This window comes from Hirundo rustica, chromosome 4 (assembly GCF_015227805.2).
Source record: "Hirundo rustica isolate bHirRus1 chromosome 4, bHirRus1.pri.v3, whole genome shotgun sequence".
NCBI lineage: Eukaryota > Metazoa > Chordata > Aves > Passeriformes > Hirundinidae > Hirundo > Hirundo rustica.
In genome coordinates, this window is record NC_053453.1 from 56,994,121 (window position 1) to 57,019,333 (window position 25,213).

The 25,213-nt window shown below is 44.0% G+C and overlaps 1 protein-coding gene across 2 annotated transcripts in view; it reads right to left on the minus strand.

Moving 5' to 3' along the window:
* Positions 1-24,233, minus strand: part of CHST11 (carbohydrate sulfotransferase 11) — a 159,804-nt gene extending 135,571 nt beyond the window's left edge. Inside the window, exon 1 of one of the 2 annotated variants that reach the window (XM_040063203.2) lies at positions 24,071-24,233. In XM_040063203.2, coding sequence (XP_039919137.1) covers positions 24,071-24,173 — 103 coding nt within the window. In that variant the 5' untranslated portion in view covers positions 24,174-24,233. Of the gene's footprint in view, positions 1-24,055 lie in introns of both variants that reach the window. The other variant, XM_040063201.2, reaches the window with a different exon arrangement.
* Between the last annotated feature and the right edge of the window lie 980 nt (positions 24,234-25,213).

A 25,213-nucleotide genomic window follows, 5' to 3' on the forward strand; every position in this document is an offset into this window, starting at 1 on the left:
AGAAATCCAACTTTTCAATGGAAAGTAAATTGCAGCACAAAATACTTGCAGTGGAGTTTGCCAAGTTAAGAAAAGACACCTTGCTAGCTCCCAACAAGAACCAAGTGGCACCTATCACTGCAACCTAACAAGCCTGACAAAAAACTATAGAAAAACAATTAGGCCGCCTCTTTCTTATATGGAGCAACTCTTCACCTGGAGTTTTTCAAATTAATTTACTTTGGTAAAGTAAAATGCCTAAATGGCTTGAAAACCATGCGCTCCCACAACCACAAGTATCCAGCAATGCTTTGTTTAAAAGACAAGCAATTTGCAGTACCATGCTTAAAAGCACACTTGGTCTAACTTACCAGCAAAAAATTAAAGAGAAGGATAGCAACTATGGAAAAAAAGACAAACCACAAAAAGCTTTATCTACTGTTTGCCATGGTTTCACAAGTCTGACCTTTCCCAAATTCTACCATTCCAGCCTGGCCTTATTTTGGCACAATAGTGACACTAAGCAGTTTTGTGTTACTGCTACATATTGATAGTGAGAACTGCCCCCAGCTTTAAAGAACAAGATTTTGTTCTACTACATAGGCTGTGATCAGAGAGAGAGCTGCAAGGTCAAGGTAACACCAAGACATACGCTCTAAAGGTAATTCTCTGTTTGTAGAAGTCCCAGCCACCAGGCAGAGAAGCACTCTCAAGTAACCTCAAGGCAAGAAGATATGGTGGTTCCCACGCCAAAAAACTTTCACAGAAGTAGGATGTATCAAAGAGTAGCGTCTTCTTTTAGATCAGGTCCCTTCAATTAGATTCAACAAAAATTCTGAATCAAACTGGCTTTCTCAGACTTTCCCCATTTCTGAAAAAAGTGGTTAATGCTACAGTTTACCTTGTTCAACTCAACAACCAGTTTTAACAGAATAGTGCTTTTACACAGTAGCTAATGTCTCATGGGCACATCCTATCAGGAAGAACAATGCTCTCTCTTATTACAGTGATGGCCCTTTGATCAGGCTGCTGGATAGGAGAACTGGGATCAACTTGAACTTGACCAGGCCAAAAGAAAGGACTCAGCACAGCATGGAAATGCTCAACCATAGCCAGTAGCTTGAACTGGGCTTAGCCAGATGCAGCCAAATATTCATTGAACTGATTTATTACAGAATGATGGTGGTTTGACATCACTGGAGAGATTTAGAGTGAAAACCTACTGCCAGAACCTTAACAAGATTTTTTTTGTATTTTTCCACATTTTCAGGATGTGATTTCGTCAATGCCCACATTCTGCCTTTGAAGTCCACAAGACCCCCAAGAGGATCTGTGATTTGGCCTAAGAAAGTCATTAGCAACATCTCCATTGACTTGTGCCATCATCTTGTCATATTTTACTTTTGGAATGAGAAAAACGGGTAAATTCCTCAAAAAACCCCAAAATCAAACTAGAACAAAACAAATCATCCCCTCACCATCATGGGAAAACGCCAAGAATAGGTGCAGTTACATATTTTGTGGCATACAGATCTAAATCTGCCTTTGGAGCCTGGAACTGGAGTATCTAATACTGTTTTCTCTTCAAGCACGTAGACTGTGAAACAAAACACTACAGATCCAAAATTCAGTGTTTTCTTTCAAGTAAAACCCATGTATTTCCCAGGTGGACTAAAGCAATTATGACTGCCACAGGGCTTGGGGGTGTTAAGGCATGCCTCTGGTTAGTTATTCTAGGGGGTCATGCTCAGGACAGACCATTGTTTCTTACAACTGCAGGTAGCCATATTCTAAGAGATTTTTTATAAAGTGTTTAAAGGTTTAACACTAATTTATTTTATTTTCCTTCCTTCTTTGCAAAAACTCTTCTGGTGGCTAATTTATTCATACCTGAAGTATGTGTATTTGTCCATCCTTCTTAAAATTAATCAAGTCTCCCTCATCTTGTGTCATTCTTGTCAGCATGTTTGCAAGCAGCAGTCTCCTCTCACCAGAGTGAAGCACCTACAGTTGACACTGAAGGAAAGACCTGGGTACTTTATAGCAAGGAGCTCTGTGCATTTCAAACAAAGATATTGTGGAGGCAGCTGTCAACATTCTTGTGATGATCTAAGCTTGGGGACCCACAGGGGAGTCCTAGTACAGCTGCTTTACCAAGTGCCTTTGACCTAAGAAAGTTGGTGCAGAAAGTTCCTGTTTGGAAAAACAAGCTTTGGAAAAAATCCACCCCTTTAAACTGTGTGAAGTCCAAAATTTTATGGTGTCAATACAGGAGGTATGGTATTTTGGCACTCCACTTCCAAATGAGGCACCTCTCCGTGCAAACAATACTTGCAGGTTTTGGATAAAGTGAAGAACCCACTTTGCTTGAGCCATGGCTAAGTACTTGACTTCTGCAAACAATTCCCTGCCATTAATTGAAACCTGGACACAAAGCCAGGCGACCTCCCACCCCACTCAATACACTCAGCGACTTGCAGGTATGCAACTCAAATTCCTTCTTTGCTTCCCTCCATCCAATGGAAGAGATGAGTTGGGAACTGTTAGGGAAGACATTAATAATTAACTAAGGGGAGGGGGGAAAGTCACCCCTTTTGTTATGCTTCACTAAATTTTGTTCAAATACTGGTCAATTATTTTTAAAAATCAGAATTGAAACCTCTTTCACATACTACTATCAGGGCATTGATTCACCTACACATCTGGTATCTATTTACCAAGAGATAGACAGCATATCTGTAAGAATGAACCTTTGCTTGACAAACACAGGTTTCTCTTGGGCATTCCCTCAAGCATTCATTCATTTAAATGGTGTATGCTTCACATTGAAATTCAGCCTTGAAGATGTTAATTATTACTGGTGTTTCATTGCCCTACTGCTGTTCTACAGCAAACCCTGATGAAATCTGTCATGTGGTTTATTACACACTGCAAAGCCTGTCATGAGCAGGGTGGGTTTGTTGTTTTTTTGTTGTTGGTTTTGGGGTTTTTTGTTTTTTTTACCATTAAGGTGCATACCTGCTTGACACACCTTTGAACTCACCTTGCTCTTCATCTATACAACTTTATCTCAGACACTTAATTTGCTCAACTCACATAGCCAAAGATTATGCTTTTCACCACAAGTCTCCAAAGGTTCTGTGGTGAATCTGCATTTTACCACACAGCTTCTTCCTGTGATAGGAGACATTATAGGCTGTAGATCCCATGTGTTGAAACATTTGCTAACAACCTAACTCAGATATTGCCAAATTACACAAAAAAACCCAAACAAACAAAAAACCCAACCTAAAGTCACATAACTACTAAGAAACTTCAGGAATAAAAAGGATTACTTAAAATTTTTTACTGTGATCACATACTCAGGGAAAGAAGTAGAGAAGGGACAGAAGAGGAAACTCCCAAATACAACAGGGACAACATGAATTAACCTTGCACCCCATTAGCACTAACCTGTATTCAAATAACCCCCTAAACATCATTGCATGAAGCATGAGATACAGCAGGAAAAGGACACCATGTTGGGAAAACATGTTTATAAAGAAAACACCCTCATTTGCCAACCAGTGCTTCATACCCATTGTCACAGATTAGCATTAAAGCCCTGCATCCCCCTCAGCCAATATAAAGCACATGCCAAAACTATTTTAGTGTTGCCCCCACAAATTAGATATAGAATTCACATGCACAATTCACTGATAAAATGAGCATGGATTACATTCTAGTCCTTCATCTCAACATCATTCAGTACCATTTATTTCACATCAAATTAGAAGACATTTCAACTTCCTTAGCAACAAGCTCAACCAAATATACAGGGTGGCACTGCACAGAAGTGTAAATATATTGATACAGGCAAGTGTCTCCAGCATGAAGCCCTCACCCAGTAATCCTGGGAGTATTCAGCAGTTTAGACCACTATTTGTACAGCCTCCTGGGCCTATCATCAGACAGTGCTGGGAAGGTTCAGACACCAGGACAAATGCTACTCCACAAGTTCATGCACAACTTCTGTCCCATCTGCAACAAAACACGCAGGAAGCATCTTGCACTCACACAGCTGTCTTACAGATGACATGTGAATTCAGGTTTGTGTGCTTTCTTAGATATTGGATTCAAATTAGGTCTCACTTTGCTGACAGATTTCCCACCATGTCGAGACCCTAATATAACCACAGCCATACCAGGTGGCAGAACTTACAAGCAAAGTATGCAAATAAGTGAGAAGTGCTCAGCGTGGACCTGGATGACTCAGGAGGTGATCTTTACGATATCTATATATATATATATGAGTAAACAGGGATGCCAGGAGAGGAGAGCTGGTAGTCACTCCAGAAGGGTGGATTTTGTATTAAATAAATAATACACATTAGCAGTCTAAGAACTAATTAGTATTTTGTAAGTATTTTACATATTAAATTTTCTGAATTGTAATGACACTAAGTGGGAAAGCTGAAGGCAGAGCCCAAAACTGAGCTGCCAAGCACTTTGAACTTCGCCATGGAGAACTGGCAATTTCAGATGCTGTAGGTCAGCCACCTGATAGTGATCCCATAAAACCATGCTATAAAAGAGACTGATGTAGCTCAGTGACAAAATCATGAGAAACCTTTCTTTTGATTCCTTCTTAAATACTTTTTCCACAATTTTACACAAAGAGCTTTGAAATTTTTCCTCCCTCATTTTGCTGAATTTCTCTAACACAAAGTAGCTATGAAAGCAAGAAACTATTAAACTGTTCACTGAGAACAGCAATTAAGGGCACTGGAAATCAGAGGGCATAACCACCATGATAAGGATATAAAGTCACTTTGGCCAAGTAGAACAGCTTCAAAAGGAAGAGGGGACACCAATCCCCACAGCTCAATGTCATGGGCTCCCTTCTGAAGAATGGGGAGTCACAAAGTTTGTTTTCTCTGCTTCACTGGGAGCCCTCTGAGGGACACAATTTCATCTCGATTGGGCAAAGCAGACAAAACTCAAGAGTTTCAACTCCCTTAAACAAGTAAACTTTGAAAATGAGCAATTTTGCAGCAGGAGATAGGAAAAAGGAAAGGAAGGAATAGGTCGCTGAAAAGTTAAAGACGGAAAAAGGTCAGTTGAAATATTTTTTAATGGAATGCTAACAAAGGAAGTCGGACAAGAGTGCTGCAGGGTTCTATACAGAGAAATAGTCCAGTGATTAAATAAAACAAAACACCAAAGGCAAGGGATTTGACTTACTGTGGAGTCATGCCTGATCAAAAATGTTTAATTAAGACTCTGGGGCTTGTTCAACGCCACCAGAGACACTTTGAAATAAAATAAAGTTTTCCTAGCACCACCAAAAACTATGTTGTTAGGAGCATGTTGGAGGTCAGAAAGCTTACACTGAGGTTGGAATAAAAAAGTTAAATAAAAATTAAAAAAAAAAAAAAAAAAAAAAAAAAAACCACAAAACAAAAAAAAAACCACACAAAAACTTTCTCATCTCATTTGTGTCCACATCACAGAGCATTCCCAGGAAGCCTTCACTTGACAGCATACCCTAAAGCAGCTTAGACCGACACAGATCCTCTTGGCTTTCAGTGCTCTCCGTGCCCAAGGGAGATGTAGAGGTGACCTAGAACCAGAACATTTTCAGCACCCAGTCCACATTCAAAGCTCCATAAGTTCTTCATAAAAAAAAGAGGAAATCTTGGATTTATGCAATTACATCATCCCATCCTTGTCGAGAATGCTTCCAAAACACAGGAGCAATCATAAAATTTGGATCGCTAATGAAGAGAAAACGCTTTCTGAGCGCTTTGGACTCTGTCAAAAAAGACACAGCCATTATTGCCAAATGTTACATTCTTTGCAATTTCTAAACAGATGTGCCTCTTCCCTGTACCAATCTTTAACTGGCTTCTGGTACAGTCCACTCCAGACTCACTTACTGGAAAGGGAAAATAGAAGGAAGAAACATTAGAGACAACAGTAAATCTGCTTCTGGTTGAAACTTCTCCAGTTGTAATGAAGCTGAGGCAGGGGCACCCTGACAGCTCACCTGGCAGTGTCTGTGCATGGTGTCAGCTACCCCAGCCTCACTGCCTGTTTGCACCTGCACCTCCCCAGCAGCACTCACACCACACTGACCTCCTGGGCCAAGGCATCACACTGCCTAAAACCTACCTGGGACACACACAGGCACAGCCCTCCAAAAAGAATGATTCCGATGAATTGCCTGATCAAACAGGCAAGTGCCAGAGATGCCAGAGCAGTGGGGCTGGAGCAGACAGGGCAAAGACAACTGTATGCAGGTGGCACACATCAGGTGACATACAGAAAACTAATATAGGAAATACAGAATGTTCAACAAATGAACAGACTCCCTCTTCAAATGCATATCCAGTTGTTTTACCCTTGATTTCTTTTCACAGAATTTCCCTACACCCTCCACCTGTGACCTCCTGGCAGCCTGGTGCTGTTCATCCTCACCTCCCAGCTGTCGCTGTAGTGCCTCACACAGATGAGGAAAGGCAGGAAGATGATTCTATGGGATGAGTGTTCTCCTCTACTTCAGCTATGCCAATCACTTGATTTTGAAAGCTGTGCCTGTAAGAGTGATTTAAAGGTGTAACTTACAGCTACAGGCACATCTGTAAGCATGTTTCTGGAAACATTCCCTGGATTGGCTTTTCATCACTGTTAGCCATAAGCACATGAGTTCTACACAATGATGCATCAGCAGCTAAAAGTGACTATCTCCCACCAAAGCTGCTCTCCTCTGAAGGCTACCAAATCCTGCCCAGCCTCCCTCCCTAAGGGAGGGAAGCACATCCCTACTCACAAATGCTACAACTTCAAACATAGGCAAAGCCACTGCCTTCAAACATCCATCTTTTGACTCCGTAGCAACAATTCTCTCTTGACAATTCTCCATGCCACTTGAACTTTTTTTATTTTTACTGAGGTCTCTTCTTATAATGCTTACAAGTACACAAACAGTTTCACCTTCATCTTCAGTCTTTTAAGCCTCAAAGACTGAAGACGTACAGTACAATGGTGAATTTTTCACTTGAAGTTAAAGTACGCAACAAAACCCCACTTTAAAACAAGAGCCTCAGTCTGACACTCTAGCTTGAAACAAAGTGACATTTAGGCTTTGATCCTCAATCCCAACTCACAAGTCAGCTTCGGAAACAGATTCAAAGTTATCAAGTACCAATCTCTGAATCAATTTCAAACATGACCCAAACTGTCAGCCTTGCAATTAAGATCCCCTCTGCAGAGATTAATTGTATAAACTGACAAATTTAAATTATCCTTCCTCAAATCTAAATTTTTACAGCCAGATCACTTGACAAGCTTTCCATTTACAGTTTGGCTTCACTACAAGTCCAAGCTCAAGACTGAGCTCTTGGATGCCATGAAATCTGTCTCTTTCAGACTAACATAAATCACGAGGGTTTTTCTTTTTTTTTTTTTGCTGATGACATATGAAGATAAAACAAGATTAATCAGTGCTGTATCTGTTTTCTCTTCTTGCCTTCCTTCAAGAAGAACTGGCAACACCCATACTTCCAGCAATGTAACAGTTCCTGGGAAAGCCAAGCAGCACGACTGCTTATGCCACTGCAGGTCCACAGTAAGGATGGAAAGATCAAAATAAAAATACCAAACAAATCCACTGCCAGTCTTGCTAGAAAAATCCTAAGAAACTCTCCTACAGCTTCTAAGCATTCTTGAACATCTTGTCACCTAATTACTTGTGCACAGGTGGAAATACCTTCCTCCTCCAGAGGTATTGCCCCTGAATAACATATTTCAGGAAAAGGAAAAGCAGTCAATTACAAGACAGAAATCACAGCTAAGAATAACCAGTGTTAAAACACAAACCCTAACAATATTATCAATAATGCATCATAAAAATGCAAGCCTTAGCAGTAGAAAGTGGCATACTAAATAGCTCCCAAGAAAAGATTAATATATTCCTGTCATAATGGAATTGAGTGACACATGACTGAGAATTAGGGGAACTTGTCCTTACTGCTGAAGATAAACTGCTCTCACTGTTACCTCCCAATTTAATTTGAAGTATGTGTTAACACTGATAACCCAGCTCTAAGGTGGTAACTGCCAGAATAAAAACACGGCAACACTGCAAAATAATATTCATTTGCAAATTAAATACATGGCAAAAGGATAAACATGTAAATTTATAATTAAAATTTTACTTATCAGTTTATTATTCCACTACAAACTGCAGAACCTGTTGCTAGTTAGGTTGACACTTCTTAGCTGAAACCACATATGTTTCTTCTGCTCACTCATTCAGAAGTACAAATCCCTCTCTCCAGAAGAACCTTCTGCAGAGCAGAGTTAGAAGCCCCAGTGTGCAGCAGCTCCCTTTTCCCACATGTACAAAAAATGCTTCTCTTGCCTTAAAGTCAAGCTACAGGCAAGGGCTCAGCACACTTCTAACGTGCACCCAGAGCTTCCAGTGGTGTTCTTTATTTCATGAAAGCATTTCTTCTAACAATATTAAGTTCAGTAATCTCTTTTTAATTATACTGAAATTCTGACTCAAGAAACCCTACATGGTGACATATTTCCCCTTATTACTAATGCCCACTAATGGGAGTATTTGAAAATCCCCTATTTTTAAAGCAAGATCTAAAAATCCAATTAGACCTGTGCTTTGATCAGCTTTTGCCTGCATTACCATCAGTTCCAGCTCGAGAGGCACACCAACATGAATGGAATGGTGCAGCATGGAATAGCAGGGAGCAGTTTGCATGCCAGCACCACCAGAGCGAGACAAAAGGGCCAGCAGGCAGAAGAAGAGGAAGCAACAGAAGCCATGACCTTCAATGTTCTTGCATGCCATCAGCCAGCTCTGCCTGGTATCACACTCTTGGAAAGCCAGTCCTGACCCTCTGTGAACGTGTGCCAGGCTATGTGTATCCATTTAGCAGAAAGTTACTGGTCTTCCTTTGAATAAGTATACCTGATGAAATAGATTCCCCTCCTAGGGATTGTTCCTCCTACATTATGCCTTTGCTTTCTGCCCTCAAAGTATCCTCATACTTAGGATCCAAAACAGAGAAAGTATAAGAGCCAAGGTTAAGTGTAACCCATTACACAAAACATGAAACCCTTACGACCATGGTGGTGGAGCAACAGGCACAGCGAATTCTTCTCACTGCCTACCACTTGTCTCCGGGCTCCTCTGCAGCACAAGGCCATCTGTGAGGGCTGTCAGAAGAGCTTCTTCAGGAGTTGGTGAGTTAGTAGATCATAAAAATGAGCTAGCAAGCCTACTGCCAGGACCCTGAGGGAACCAAGAGATCTCAATTGCCCTGACCAACCTCCCTAGAGCTGTAACCCTGTCACCAGGACCATCCCTTCCTTCCCACCTTGCTTGTCCTTGTTCCATTGACATTGTCCAAAGATAGGATCATTCAGTAGTAAGCCTGAAGCTTACTAGGTTGAACTCCCAGCTCCTCTGCCCACTTCCTGAAGTTATGAGCACATGCTAGGAAGGAGGTTAGTTTTACGGATTTGGCCAGTTTACTACAACCTGATGTCCCAACACAGCAGATCACCCACACAAGAACAGTGCTGGGGCACAGCTCATCCCAACACAGATGTCGTGAGAGCACACTGCTCACAGAGGCAATTCAGGCTAGTGCCCTGCAAAGCAGGACACTGCCTGTCCCAGGAAGGAGGCCACGGGACCAACTTACCAAGCACCAGCTCACAGTATTGGTATAAGACATTTCAAGATATGCAGGGAAGAACACAAGTGGACAACCTCTGCTTGGCTTACCATGATGCAGACATGGGTGGACATATACTCACTCCAGCAATAATGAAAGGGTGGGTGTTTTCTCCACCCATACCCTGGAGCTCCCACAAAGCCCATATCTGACACAAACCCATTTCAAAGAAATTGCAGAAGTGAGGCGGTAATTGGGGTGATACACTGGTTCACACTTGAGTTTGAATAAATCCATCTGAATTATCAGTTTTGGTATCCAGCAGTCATTTTCAGCAGTACTTTTCTACAGTGCTGGTGATACCCCTGCCTATGTTGAACTGCACGGGTTCAGAGAAGCTCTGTAATCCACATCACTGTTGCCACTGCATGTCCAGCCCATCAGACTCCTGTACTCACATTCTGGTCTTCATTGTGCCTGCCACAGGGCTGTGCCTCAGCTGAGCCACAGAGGCGGGGTGTGCCCTGGCACTGCAGAAGAGCAGGAGCAGAGATAAATCAAGGCAGGAACCAGCCCCTCCTTCCTGACAGCCAAATGCTTTGGTCCACCCAAACAGGAACTCATCTTTGCACCCTCTGTTCTGGATCAACTTGACAAGAAGTCCCAGCCACCCTTCAGCCAGAGTGCAGAAACAGGGTTCAGATCACGTTCACTTACAGCACAAGCCCCTTGCACATGAGAAAATGAGATACATTTGGGACACAAGTGCTCAACTCGCAACTTTGACCTCCCAACCTTGCCCTGTGCTCACAGATTATTGGCAGGCTGGGAAGACAAAGATCCCCTGCTTCCTTGGGGTCAACCTCTTCTCCCTAAGGACCGACTTACAACAGACAAAGAAAGAAGCAATTAAATAAAATCCGAGTCTTATTCCCTAAACTTGACAACGTTTTCACGTGTTAGAAAACTGCAAACCCATTTGCCAAAGGGCACAGGAACAGATGGGAACCGAAAGGGCTATTACGTAAATTAAGCATGTAAACACTGGTTGTCTGCTCAAAACCCGGCTCCTGTAAGTTCCGTGTGTGCAGTACTTGATGTGGCCATAGCACCATTCCCACATGCCCTCACTTGAGGAAGATAGATGCACATTTTTCCAGTTTGCTACCTAACTATGTTGTGCTTAAAAGTGCCTACAGCTAGAAAACATGACAAACATGACAGAACCCTGCTATTTCCAGCAAGGGAGTCGAATGTGAAAAAAAGACACCACATGTATTTTTAGGCTGTAATTGAAATTTTAAAGTGGTCCCTCTCCTGAACATTTGAACAGATGCAGTGTGCAAGCAATCTACTACCAGGCACCACTTGTGACAGAGAAACATTTTTCACAATTCAGTACAAAATTAATCTGACAGATGAGCAAAAAGCAAACAAACACCAGAACTTCAGACACAGATATATTTTTACTATGCTTGTTTCACTATGAGGGGGACACAGAAACTTAGAGGTCAGCAGGGGAGAGAAAAGGCAGGAAGGAAAACATTCCTAGATGCCTTGCAGTGATGACAAGAAGTCCATCTCTTCAAAATGCCTCACTGCAGCTCTCAGTCCTGTGCACTTGTGGGAAACAGTCACACATGTTCAGCAAGATAGATGGGAAATGTTTTGCTTCCAAGACTGAGGTAAAAATACCCTTTCAAACACATTAAGTAGCTTCCATTTCTCCACCTTGCACTGCATGAAGCATTACTTCCAATGCCCCAGAACTTCACAGGAACTGAAAAATATGCTAGATTTAAATCTGAGGCTGTTCTGTGCAATCACATTCATGAAGTGCTGTACCAAGGGTTTCTTTTGCAAGGAATGAACATCAACAATGTCCCATAGGCACCAGAGAAAGCATGGAGGTCTAAAAGGGAAGGATCTGGGAGAGCATCAGCCAGCAGCTGCAGCCCCTCACAGAGACAGCTGATGATACCTTCCTGACTCTGTCTTTAAAAATGCAATAAGAGAAGAACGAGCAAAGAGAAGGGACAGCGTACTTTTCAGAGAAGCAATATTTAATTCACAGCTATGTTAAACATTGGTGCATGAATAATAACCCAGGATGCATCATGCTCATCAGCCTTGATCAACATGTAAAAGCTTTGCTGACACGGCAAGACCATAGAAAGGATTCCGTTTCATTGTTTGTGGTTTATTTTTCCTCCTTATTTTAATAAACTTAGATTTGCTGAGAAAACCTCTAGGAGACCTGGACACAGAGGTAAAGGAAAATTAAAAGGGGAAAGGCTGGCCTTTTTTCCACCTATATTGATCCAGTAAAACTTTCACTGGTAAAAGCTGTCCAAGCACAGCACTATCTAGAGTAAGTCAGGCTTGCTATTCCAGAAAACAGACAGAATTCTAAGCACAGGTGTGGCCTCCACCTCAGTCAGGTCTCAGAGGCAACACTTTGTACAGGAGCTTTCCAAAGGAGCTCTCCAAGCCCCACATACCTGCACCAGGAGCATTTCCTCTGAGAAGCACTCCAATGGACACAAGACTGTCCACAAGGGTCATCCTCACAAGCAAAGAGCACACCTGGAAGGGGCTGCAGAGGTGTTACTTGGGCTGAGTGCTGGGAATTCAGTTGTGTCTCATATCTAGTTTGCACTATGGTCTATTCCAGAGCTATAGGGGATTGCAAACTTCAGATTATAAAAGCTCAAGAAATCCACCCTACCCCCGCAGTTTTATTCCTGAGTGTGCCACTAGCCTGGTGGGAAACCATTAAACAAATCCCAGCACATATACCCCTCCCGACCATGCCTCAGTGTCCCTAGCTACAGAGTGGAAAAGAAAGCGTGGACCTACATTGTGAACATTTTGAAGTCTTCTGATTAAAGTATTACTGCCCCAGAAATAGATTTGGACCCAAATTCTCAATGATTTCCAGAAACACTGCTCCTAACTTGCCCCCAGTGAAAGCTTTCAACTGCAACAGACAGCAGGAAAGCACAGACTCATCATTACCCACTATACAACACACATGGCTTGACATTCAATAGTGTTTCCAGGCTCCCAAAATGCTGAAAAAGTACATAATGCTGAAAAATGGCATAAACCATTCTGACAAGGTAAGAGTGGCTGAGGTACAATCTGATGACAAGAGATCCCCTCACAGCCGGAATGGGAGCATGAGAGAAATTTCTTGGTCACATCCCAATGAATGCAGAAACAACCAAACGGTCTGAAGAGTACCAAAAAAAAAAAACCAAACCCCACCAAACCACACCCAACAAAACAAACAACCCCCACAAACCCCCCTCCCTGCCAAAAAAACCCAGAAACAAGAACAAAAAGGCAACCTAAAACGAAGAGGCGGGGGGAAAGCCTCTGTAAAGACTGGCAGTGGGAAAAAAACCCAGCTAATTTGGACATACAAGAATTATGGCCTGTTTCCCTTGGTGCCCAGGCACACTGAGGGGAATGAGATGCATTTCTAGCTGCACAAAGAGTTCTCACAGTACCGTGTTACCACGCTGGCTAGAGCATTCTGGAGATGGATGAGGTTGTAAGGCATTGACATTATACTGATATATGGACTTCATGCATTACTAATCATTTAGACACAATAGCTCAATGTATATTTTTGTTTTGCATCCTCTGCAAATATTCTCCTCTCTTTGCTCTGGAAGTTTTTAAGAAAAAGTGTTCAGGAAACAGGCACAGAACAGGGAAAGACCAGCAACACTGATGTTTTCTGGGGAGGAGAGAAAGAAAAAAGGAAACAAAAAACAAACCACCAAAAAACCACAAGCTGGTTCAAGACAGCCAAATATGAAGACAATTTTAATTAAACCACATCTGTCTTATATCATTTCTTTCAGCTAATTTAATATCTCAAACGAGTTTTATCTCAAAATAGTTAATAGCTCTAGAAGGCCCAACTTTTTCCCATTTTTTTCTTTAACGCAATTACATTTTTGCTGCTGCACCAGAAATATTAATAGCCTTTTCTGCATGAGACAGAGAAGCTCTACAGCAGGGCAAGAAAGCTTTGATCCTATTGATGATCTGCATGCTGATGGTTACATACAGCTTGTCTGTCAATGTAATTTCTACTGAAGCAATTGAAAATAGGCAGCACCCCTCTCAATACTTCAAGCATGCATCTCTACATAAAACACTTCCATTCTCTTGACTGTAGAAAGGACAAATAAGTGGGAAAACAGACAAGCAAAGCTGTTGTTCTACTGTATATTCCTCTGTAGGAAGACACAGAGGAGCAAATTCTGCTCTTCACTACAGTACCTTGGATCCAGAATTGATCTAACCTAGTCAATGTAACTGACCCAGATTTACAGGGGAGAAACAGTTCAGGGCTCCACCCAAGCCTGCAATCCTATATTTCTACCTCCAAGGGGAATGTATGCCCTTGGTGCAATCCAAAATCCTCTGCTCTAACACAGCAGACCTGACCCAGTACTCACTAAAATCAACTGAAAAGCAACCATGGTCTCCTCCAGTCCACCATGCAGACCTCGTGCCATCCACCCACCAGCAAACTCAAACCACTCAGTGTACTCCTTTCAGAAAAAACAAAACAAAACAAAACAAAAAAAAAAAAAAAAAAACAAAAAAAAAACAAAAACCAAAAAACAAACAAACAAAAAAACCCCCCACAAAACAAAACAAAAAAACCAAACCAAAACAAAACAAACCCACCAAAAAACCAACCAGCAAACAAACCCACAAAAACAAAATCTTATGGCTTGCCCAAAACAAAACCCCAAACCAAACAGCCTAGCAGGGAGCCATGTTCACCCTTTCTCAGCTTCCCTTACGTTCCCTAACAAAGGACAGGCAAGACTGATTTGGGAAGAGAAGGAATATGGAGAGGCAGAGATTATCTGGCACAGTCCACAGGATTGCCAGTGCCATAGCAGCAGAACTCTGCACAGTGTCCAGCTGACTGACCCTGTACCCTGTAATTATTAATAAAACCAGGGAGTGGGACACAGCAACGCCCGGGAGTGCACGTGCCCACGGTCACCCTTGCAGTCCATCACTCTCTGGTGTATTGCCCCAATGATTAGCAATTGCTTCATAATTACGCACACACATACACAAGCTTCGTTCTAAAGATAAAACGCTTATCACCATCTGGAAACTCAAATGTATTTTAGAAGTTAATCAAGACCAAAATGCATAATCAAGACAGACTTTATCAGTTTTGTATTTATGACCCCAACTGACACATTTTATTAATCAGCAAGTGTTTAAAAAGTGTTAAGGTCCTCCCTCCTCCACAGTTACTATAAATTCTCTGCTACCACTTCCAACACAGGCTGTAAAAATACAGATTACTAGAAGGACATATTCAGTTCCTGGTACCCACCAGCGTGGGTGCAGAGTGTGCAATTCCGTGTCAGGTCACTTCAGATAATACAGACATTTTTGTTCTGCCTGCATACCAACCAGCTTTGAAGCACTATAATGCAAGTAGCCTTTAGGAGGATTTTAACTACCTAAAGCTCTTTGTTTTAAGACAAGACATTACGGTAAAGATCATCCATGAGATCCAATTATAGTCCCCTCACTAATTATACTACTACCTTGCCTAATTCAAAAATCCCTACAAGCTATCCATTTAAAAGTTTTTGATTCCTTTATACAATCATTTATCAGCCAAAAAAGGCATGAAAATGACTAGCTACAATGTAATTTATTAAATTAATTCAGAAGGCTTTACTCTAAGGGTCCTGAAAAATATCTGAATGTCCATGTCTTAAAAATGAACGGAAGAAAATAGAAAGAATCCCACAGTACAGTGTGTTTGAGAAGTGGATTGTAACCCAACAAAGCCTTTTATTCCTCATGGATTTTATGTGTGGACTCTGCAATTAAAATCTACATCTCCTACCACTCAGCCAAATAACATAAAAAGACACAATCTTTTGATATTAAGATGACTAAGGAGGGCATCTTTTAGCCTGAGACTATGCTCAAAGCAGCAGCAGCAGTTCCTTTGCAGATTGAGCACAGCTGAGGATGAGATCCTGCTCTTTTACCTCCTGTAAAAGAGAGAGAAAGGGGAGCCTGATCCTGCAAAACCACACGTCGATCACTTTACTCGCATCCTTGAAACCAAGGCTACCTCTCCCCGCCAAACGAAGAGCAGACAACATTTACAGGATGTGAGCGTTTCGCACCTGTTTTCGCACGGTGCGCTCCACCCTACCTCTACGACATTTGCTGGATAGAGTTACCATCTCCCAAACCCCCGGAATCACAGTGCTGTGAGAAATTCTGCTCGATTGCATTGTTTGTATTTTCCATTTCCCCCAGCACCTTCTTTTACGTTTTTTCATAGGAGTGTGAAGCCATCGCAGCAGTGATTGATAGCAATGGAGCGAAGTCATCCCTCAGTGTCTACAGCCTGGCACAAACAAGATGAAGGCTAGCTTGAAGAGGCACTTTTACTGTTAAAACTGATACACTGACAAAACTATAAAAATCCTTGTTCTTCTCCAGCTGACAAAGAATTAATAGAATCATTCCTTTCTCAACCTGGATGTTTCCAAATGAGTAAGTTGAGAAAGAGTAGCAGAAATGAGAAACCACACTTACTACTCATTTCAATTAGTAAAATAGCAAATGCACCTATGTGGAGCCCTTGGCACTTCCGGGATTTCTTTTAATAACAAAGAATTTCATAGTCCTTACAGCAGCCTTGTTAGGAGAAAAAGCTTTGCACTTCAGCAATCACTGCATTTGGATTACCTGGGCCACCAACTACAGATTTTGTAGGGGGTGGGAAGATGGTGGAGTACATGTGCACACTTCACACACATTTGTGTGCACAGCCCTGTTTTTTTTTTTTCCAGTCAGCATTTTAGAAGTGCTCATACTCAGCTTTTTTAATGCACAGATTCAAATTTGTCAGGGGAAAAGACATGAAATACTAAGTTTCCAAATCTAGCATCAATGTCAGTCAGTGTGTTCTAATGAACATTTTCCTTCAAATGTTCCAGTGGCAGCCATCTAATTTTATTCCTTTTAAATAGCATCTCCTTCTGATGCTTGTAACCTAAATGTTAATACCTCATTCAAGACTTCATCTGTAATGTGTAAAATTAATATGGCCAAAAGGAAAGTTGTCATCTGCTTTCATCGCCAACACTGGGCACAGTATAAAAAGCAACCAAAAAAAGCATTACTATTTTTAAATAATTCAAAAACCCCTGGATATTTAAGTGTTAAATGCAGAAGGCAGTGAAATTTCTTTATACAAGGAAGCCTCCCCTGATTCCCATGGACACAAAGCTTCCTTGCTGCAAATTAACAAATGCTTGTGCTGCACCTACTTACACCATGCTGTTACCTAAAGTTCCTGTTAGCATATCACAGAAATGAGAGTCCTGTCATCCACTGTGGCTCTCTGAGGCTTGCTGTCACAGAGCTTTTCAATCTCTGAGTTCCTAGCGTGGAAGCAGTAAAACACACCAGCAGTTCCCATGTTCTGTCCCAGGGGCTCCCCTCCAGCCTGCAGGGATGGGACATCACAGAAAGAGCAGAGCAGAGCACGCATGCTGCCACAGGACAGTCAGCACCCTCAGTCCTTTATTCCTTATGGATAAGTGCTCCTAATCTGGGCACAGGTTGCTTTCCATTAGGTAATGCCCAGTGATGCCACAGGTGTTGTGACAGCTCCGGAGGACACTGGGGAGGGAGCCGAAATCTAACACAGGCCATTCATACGGAAACTTACAATTTCAGTTTCACAGAAGGGAATGGGTCTACTCCAGACAATTTCCTCAACAGCTAACTCCTTATGAAAGCATGTGGAGAGGGCAAGAAAACAAACCACATTTGTTGATCAGCATTAAATGAAAAGTGGAGGACAATAACGTTATGCAAGAGAAGCGACCCAGAGTCCAAGTGTATATGTGGTAAAATTTTGATTTATCAATGAAGCCTTAGTTGCAGGCGCCAAACAATTACATGAAAGGGGGAACATACTGCATTCTCTGCCGATTACATTCACAAAATTGAAATCCAAGAAAATCCCTGTGTCTGGAGGCATTAACCAGAGATAATTAGGAAATTAATTCTTTCACTGGTTTGCAGTAGTCTCTGGTGGTCTCACCTTCTGGTTAAGAGCATGAGGCTTGTGCCAGAAACACCATTTTGTCACATGCAAGCATTCTGCCCGCAACAAAGGGATGTTATCTATAACCTGGGCACTGAAACACAAATAATGAGGAATTAACTGAACTCAGTCAGAATTGTGACTGCAAGAACAAATACCTCATCCACAAAGATCCTACATGAAAGGACTACAGGGAACAGGAACATCCAACAAAACACAAACATGCCTTGAAGTGTTATCCTTGTAAGATAGTAGGTGGCTGCCGAATCTAAGTAACCCACCAGAGACATCACTTCGTCTTTAGCCTGGACGCGCCAGGTCTACAGAAGAACATCATTCCTCAACTCATTTTCATTCCTTTAATGCGAAGGGGGAAACTCCTTCTCGCTTCATTGACTTCAGCTGGGCCCTTCATCCATGCATTTTATGCATCATTTTATGTGTGTTGACACTTCAACAAGTCCCACGCAGAACTCGAATGTTTGCTTTGAACAGCACAAACAATCAGAAAAAAACCCCATCAGATTCAAATCATTGTGTCCCCCATCCCAGTCCTTAACTCCCTCAGGATCAACTTAGAGTTGATACATAATACATATGCATCAGCCCAAAAGGTTTGAGAGGAAAAACAACTGTGCTAGAATGACATTCACACAAGGACAACTGCAGCAGCTTTGTCAGGCAGGATTTGATATAGTACATCTGGCAACAGAGTCAAACAAAATACAGTAGTGCTGGCTTTGGAAAAAGTAACATGAATCTAATTTCTTCCAATTGTCTGAATCACTTTTAGAGTTAATTACATGGTACAGTACAAGATAAACTACCTGCCACTTCTGAAAAGTAATGGAAACAACTTTAGAATTCAGAAAGAAGCTCATCTTTCTGAATATGAAATAAAAATGAGATACTAGTTGCACGCAATCAATTGTATACATTTTGGGCATTCTGGGCATTTTGGCTCTATATGCTGTTTTGTGAAGTTCAAAACAAAGTTTCCATGCACGCTGACTTTATCTCTGAAAAATTTACTTAAGCTAAGTCATGACACATCTGTGAATAGTGTCAGTGCTCTGAAAGGTAGAGCATACTTTCCCAATATTGATACACAGTAATTAAAAAAAAAAAAGCTTATAAAAACCAAAATGGTAGAAAATGTGACAGTGGAGTAAAAATTATCCTGATAAGATAAAATATAGTAAGACATGACTGCGACATAATCACCCAGATAATTTTTGCTTGAACACATTCAGAGACAGATTTTTATTTCTTCAGTTCAGCAAGCAGTTGTTGCAAAAACCTACACTCATTTGCACTGCAACAGAAAAAGTTGCTCTTCTAATAAGATTAATATTCACTAACGAGGAAGATTTTCACAAGCTACAAAGAGCAGTTTAACTCAACTTAAAGCAGTTCCAGACTATCAGTCCCTTTGAGAAGGGTGACCAGAGTAGGTTTGCTCACACTGATGACAGTTCTATGGAAATCTATGAAAAGCTTCCCTAGGGACACCAAAAAATAGATACAGCACACGGCGGGGTTTCTGGGGGATGTATTTCATTGCATGCAATTAAATGAGGGCCAGCTTCTTGTGACTGTCAAATGAACTCCATTTCTCCGTATCCCAAACAGAATAATTTAAAATCAGTATACAGGGTCCATCAAAGGAATGCCACACACCCAACTGCCTTGAAGATCTCATTCTCCTTTGTAAGCAAGAGAGAAAGTGAGGATCAATTGCAAGATGGGAGACTGCTGCATTGATTTTCAAACAGAATTTGCCATCAAAACCAATGGCAATACCTTCAGACAAGGAAAAAAAATCTCCTGTGGTCTGAGTTGTTCTGATATTTGAGCAAAGGTAGACATCAGCTCTCAATCATACCGTGCTGCATATGTAACTGAGATGATCATGGAATGAGGAGAGTCTGACCTGTGAGATCTAACCTCCATTAGGATCCAGAGGAGAGCAGTACATGTCTAAAACAGGAGACGGAAAATGAAACAACAACAACAAAAAAAAGCCAAGTATGAGGGGTGGGAAGGGAATCAGATTTAGAATAATTTCATTTCATAAACCTGTCTGAGGTAAGATAAAGATAGTATTAATTATCCTGCCTCTGCAGGGAGTTTTACACCTCGGGGGGACCCTAACACACCGCCAGTGGGACCCCAGCCCAGCAGCGCAGCTCCTGCCTCCACCGGGTGATTCACAGCCCCTGCTCGCTGCAGCCGGGAAGCTGAGAGAACAAAGCAAACACATCTGTGAAAGTGTAGGCAGGCTAACGACTAGTGAGCAAACTGATTTCATGGGAAATGCAGCAGATAAAACTATGATGGGCTGTCATATAAAACCCCAAGAATGACCTATTTCACGCAGACAGAAGTTCCAGGAGCACGGAGCAATAATCAGCTTGCTCTCAGTTATCCAGATAGCACATGGCAGGAGTGAAGGGGAAAAATATTTTGAGCAAAAAAAACAGGGAAAATCAGCTATTTATTGCTGTATCTCCAGCTATATCAAATACTGCAGCATGCTATTTTTCAGAAAAAGCTAGACAGGCAATGGAAAAACACACTAAAGTCCCCAATACCACTTCTTTCCTCAGGAACAAACGTAGCCCCAGATAAGCCACAACAGCCAGGATCACCTCAAAAGTTTTCTTTACAGTGGTCCTGAGCACTGGAGAGCTGCACAATTCACCTTCCCTCAACAACAACTGGTTGGGGAACCTAACTTGGGAGGGTGAATTCCCAGCTCTTAGGCAATCCCTGACAGAAAATGCAAAGGTGCAATAACCAAACAGCACATTTACAGCTGGCTTCCCAACAAAGAATGGGTACACAGCCAAAAAGAGAAAAAAGAGTAAAAACCACCTGACTTCCTTCCAGTATGAATGTGTTGGTATTTGAGATACAGCACAAGCGATACATCATATTCTTTTGCAAAGATAAGGCTAAGCTCATCTTCCCAGCTTCAGGCATTTGCTGTGATTGTGTTGTTTGGGTTTTTCACTTGTCTGTTTTTAAAAAAAGGCTTCTGTTAACTATGTAATTTTTTTATTTTTTCATCCCAAAAGAGAAAAAAAAAAAAGCTATCAGCAGAAATTCGTGTCTCACACTTCTAACAAGAGTTCCATATTCAGTTCTCCTAAAATGGAAAAGCCCCTCTAACAGATAAAGATTTATCTTAACCCAGAGGGGTTTGGATTCATCATCTGGTGGCCTTCTAGCATCTTTCACCTTCACTTTCTCTCACCTGAAACTGATGAGAAAGCTTTGTAAGCGGCCTCCTGAAATTCACCGAGAACTCTGGGGCTCAAGAAACCGACAGTAAGGACCTGATATTTCTTGTTGAGGACTTATCTGAAAACCTGGTTTTCTCTCCAAAAGGTTTGGGTGGGAATTTTTCATCTAATTCTGATTGCAAAACGCCTCTGCTAGAGGGCATGGTAAGCTCCCAACAACAGTGACACTGTCAAGCCAGAGATGAGAGACAGCTCCCTCCTGCAGCCATCCAAGGACATGCTTCAGTGGAGACCAGCTAGAAATTAGAACATCCTCCAACAACAAAAAGGACATTAACCAACATTTTGAAAGCTCTTAATACCTCCAGTCCTGACATACACTCTGCCCAGGATCTGGCTCCAGTGAATTCTGACACACAAGAAGGATTACGAGCACATCTTACAAAAAAAGACTTAATTCCTAAAAATGATACCTGATGTATATCACATTGACAGGTCTAGCACCTCCTTCTCTCCTGACCTTCAAGAACTCTACATTCATCTATCACTTGCACTACTGGGATGGTAACACATACAATGGCATAACAGATAGGTGGGAGAGCAGCGGTTTGAGCCTCACAAACCATGTGCAACCCAAACGGGGACACTGTGCAGGACCAGAGTAGGGCTCAAGAGCTTCCCGGCCGTTTCCACTACAAAAACGGCCCACAAAATAATAATAATAATAATAATAATAATAATAATAATAATAATAATAATAATAAATCCGAATCAGTTATGATCAAAAATGAATAATAAAGGTTCTGATCTATTTATTTCCAGTTCTCCTCCACTCACACTAACAACCTAAATATGTGTCACACAAAAAAATGGGTGCACATTATCCTCCTGGTGATTTCACAGCATCGCATTCCCTCCTCGGAGTTTATGCTAAATCCTTTGAACTGTACTAAAATCTCAGCCTATTTATAGCCTCACAATACAATGACTATAAAGCCATAATCTCCAACAGTTAACTATAGAGCATACTGAGAAGCCTTAAAAGACAATTTTTCTACATTCAAAAATTCACAGAAGAATATTTAGCTTAATCTCTCACCTACTGCATGCTAAGTTTGTGTTCCAGCAGTAAAATTCATCTGAAATTAGGGGAAATAAAACATCTTGGCGAAATTTTCTGAATATGTATGCAAACTATATTATCTGTGGAACTCCACCAATTAAAATACCACACTTGTATTAAATCGGTGAAGCTATGTTACAAGCCATAATTCTGCATTGTGCCTTGAAGACCAGAAATAAAGCCTTCTCCAGGTCTGCTAAGGACTGAGCACTCCTTGTGAAATCAGTAAGCAGGGGACAGACATAGCAGGAAAGAGAATAAACATGCTAATTTTTCCAAGAAGTTGGCAGGCATTAACACAGATGGGCACCATACAAGAACACATTCATCAAGCAAATTATACCAACTCTGGAGGAGCAGGCAGCTGATAGAAAAACACCAAACAGGACTTGGCTTTGCCACAGAGCAGATCTACTGATTCCTAATTCTATCTGTGCACCAAGCCTCTACCATTCCATGAAAAACTCTCCAAAAACTTTAAGGAAAAATCATTTCTCATTGAATCATTTAGGTTGGAAAAGACCTCTAAGACTGAGAACAGCCCAGCACTGCCAAGTCCACCACTAAACTATATCTCCAAGTGCCACATACACATATGGCACCTACAGTAGCCATAAACAGGGAAAGCAAGAGTCAATCTGAATAGATCCTTTTTCTTTTTACTTGACTGCAATTCCCTTATCAGCTACAGCTATATGCCTGCAGCCAGGACGCTTGAGAGCTGGCAGCAGACAATACCAGGTACAGCTGGGAAGACTCGCCTGCTGAGGAGTGTGGCCAGTCTGCCAGCTACAGCTGTTGGCCCACTAAAAGGTATCATTCCCTTGCACCGGCCTCGCTGTCAGATCGCTCCAAAAAGACACCGCAAGTGCAATTCCCACATCATTTCTTAGGCAGAACGGGGGAAAAGTGAGACAGAGAGCCAGATCAAAACGATTTTCTTTTGCCATGCTGGACAAATTTCACCAAGCTGCACAAAGCATCCACGAGAGGTCTGCGCACATAGCTGACACCGCAGGAAGTTTCCACAGCCCAATCCCACCTTTGTGTGAATCAGCAGCTGATCTACGTGGGACTTCCCTGGGAGCCAGCGTCTGCTGGCCCCAGTACAGCTCCATCCCTAGGATGGGGGAAGTCGAAAAGCTGAGGTGGCGTTAGGTACCCGGGAGTGCGGATCCGAGGTGACCCCTGCGCCCCTGCACGGCGCTCCGCAGCCCGCGTCCCTGCGGACGCCCGTACCCAGCCAGCGGCTCCACCCGGAGCTCCTCGGCCGCCCGCACACCGGGACACGGCAGGAGCGGGCAGCAGCGCCGCGGGCAGGGATGACCCGGGCCGGGCAGCCGCCCCCGCCGCTCCGGACAACTCGGGCGAACCGGAGCGGAGCTGCCGCCGGCGATGGCGGGTGCCCTTGATCGGCCGCGGTGTCCCTGACGCTTCCGAAAACGAAAAACTGGGAAGACGAAAGTCCGCGACCCCTGACGGAAGAGGGGACCCGGGGTCCCGCTCCCGGAGGGGGTGACCCGCGGGGACCGGGCAGCTCCCGGCGCCGCTCAGCCACGACGCGCTCGCCAGCCGCCGTCGTCCCCCGTCCCCTTTCACCAAACGCACGATCTAAAGCGGAAAATAACGAAATTCTTAAACAAAACAACTTTCCTCCCTCCCGCGGGAAGTTTCCTGCGGGGGGCGAGGCGACCTTCCCGCAGCCGCCGCGGGCGCAGCGCCCGCCGCCGCCGAGCCCCGCGCCTGCCGCAGCGGCGCCGGGAGCCGAGAGCCGGGGCAGCCAGCGAGGGCTCCCGGGGAACCCGCCACCTGCGCGGCGGGGAGCGGGGCGGGCGCTGCCCTCCGCGGGGCCGGTGGTGCCGGTGCGGTTGCGGTGCCCTACCTGGGTGCAACATACTTTGGAAATAGAAGATGACGAGGATGAAGGAGCCCACGGAAGTGACCAGGACCATCCTGCACACCCGGTTCATCCTCATTACTTCCAGCACCGCCGGCTTCATGGCGTTGTCCGGCGGCGCAGAGAGGGCGGCGGAGCGCGCAGGGCTGGCGCTGGGAGCCGCTCCGCGCCCGCCCCGCGCCGCGCCGAGGAGCCGCCGCCGGAGGATGCCCGGGCGCCCGCGCCCCGCGCCGGGGGGCGTTAATGCCGCGCTGGGCGTGACCACGCCGCGCGCCAGGCGGAGGGGCGCTCTGCGCGCGCGGGGGGGAGGCGGGCCAGGCGGGGAGCCGGGGCGGAGCGCGCCCCCCCCTCGCCAAGGGCAGAGATGGTCCCGCCCGGCGGCGGCGGCGGCGGGCGGGGACGAGCCGGGCGGCCCCGTGGGGATGCGGGGCCGCGCCCCGGTCCCTCACGGCCCCGGGGGCTCCCGGCGGCGGCCGTCCGAGCGGTCCCGCTGCCCGTGAACTTGACCACCTCTGGGTCACTTTCGCCCGCCTCAGGGGCTCGGGGTCCGGCAGCCGCCGGCGGGCAGGAGCATCCGCCCCTCCCTGGCTCTGCCCCGCGCTCCGTTTGTGGAGAGAAATTCTCTCCCACTCTCAGCGGTGCCTGTCGCTTCGCTAACCCTAAATGCCTCCTTGCAGGTCTCCCCTCGCTCCGCAGGTTATGTTACAGCCGGCCTCTGCCGTCGTGTTTACCGGGGTCGCGCTGCCCCGGCCGGGAGCTGTTCATTTTATCAGCGGTGCAAACACCAACTTCGGGCGCGGAACCATCCCCGGGGCAAACAGTGCCACCTGGCCTGACAGAAATGAAAGGGGCTGCTTCTGCTTCCAAACCCGAGACTTCTAAGTTCTCTGAGTTAGCTTACACTGCTCGTTTGTCGGTGGAATCATAAGGTCCGTGCCCCGTGGTCGGTCCGTCGAAGGTGGATCTACCTTTTGGTGGTCGAGAGCAGCACCAGGCGATGAGATACGAGCCCGTACGTGGGAGGAATGCAGAGGAGCTGCGAGCTGGAGAACAAAAGGCCTCTGCCGTGCCCGAGCGTGCATCGGGTTTGGGACTGCTGGGGAGCCGGGGGCTGTCAGCGACTGCGGCTCAGCGAACCACACG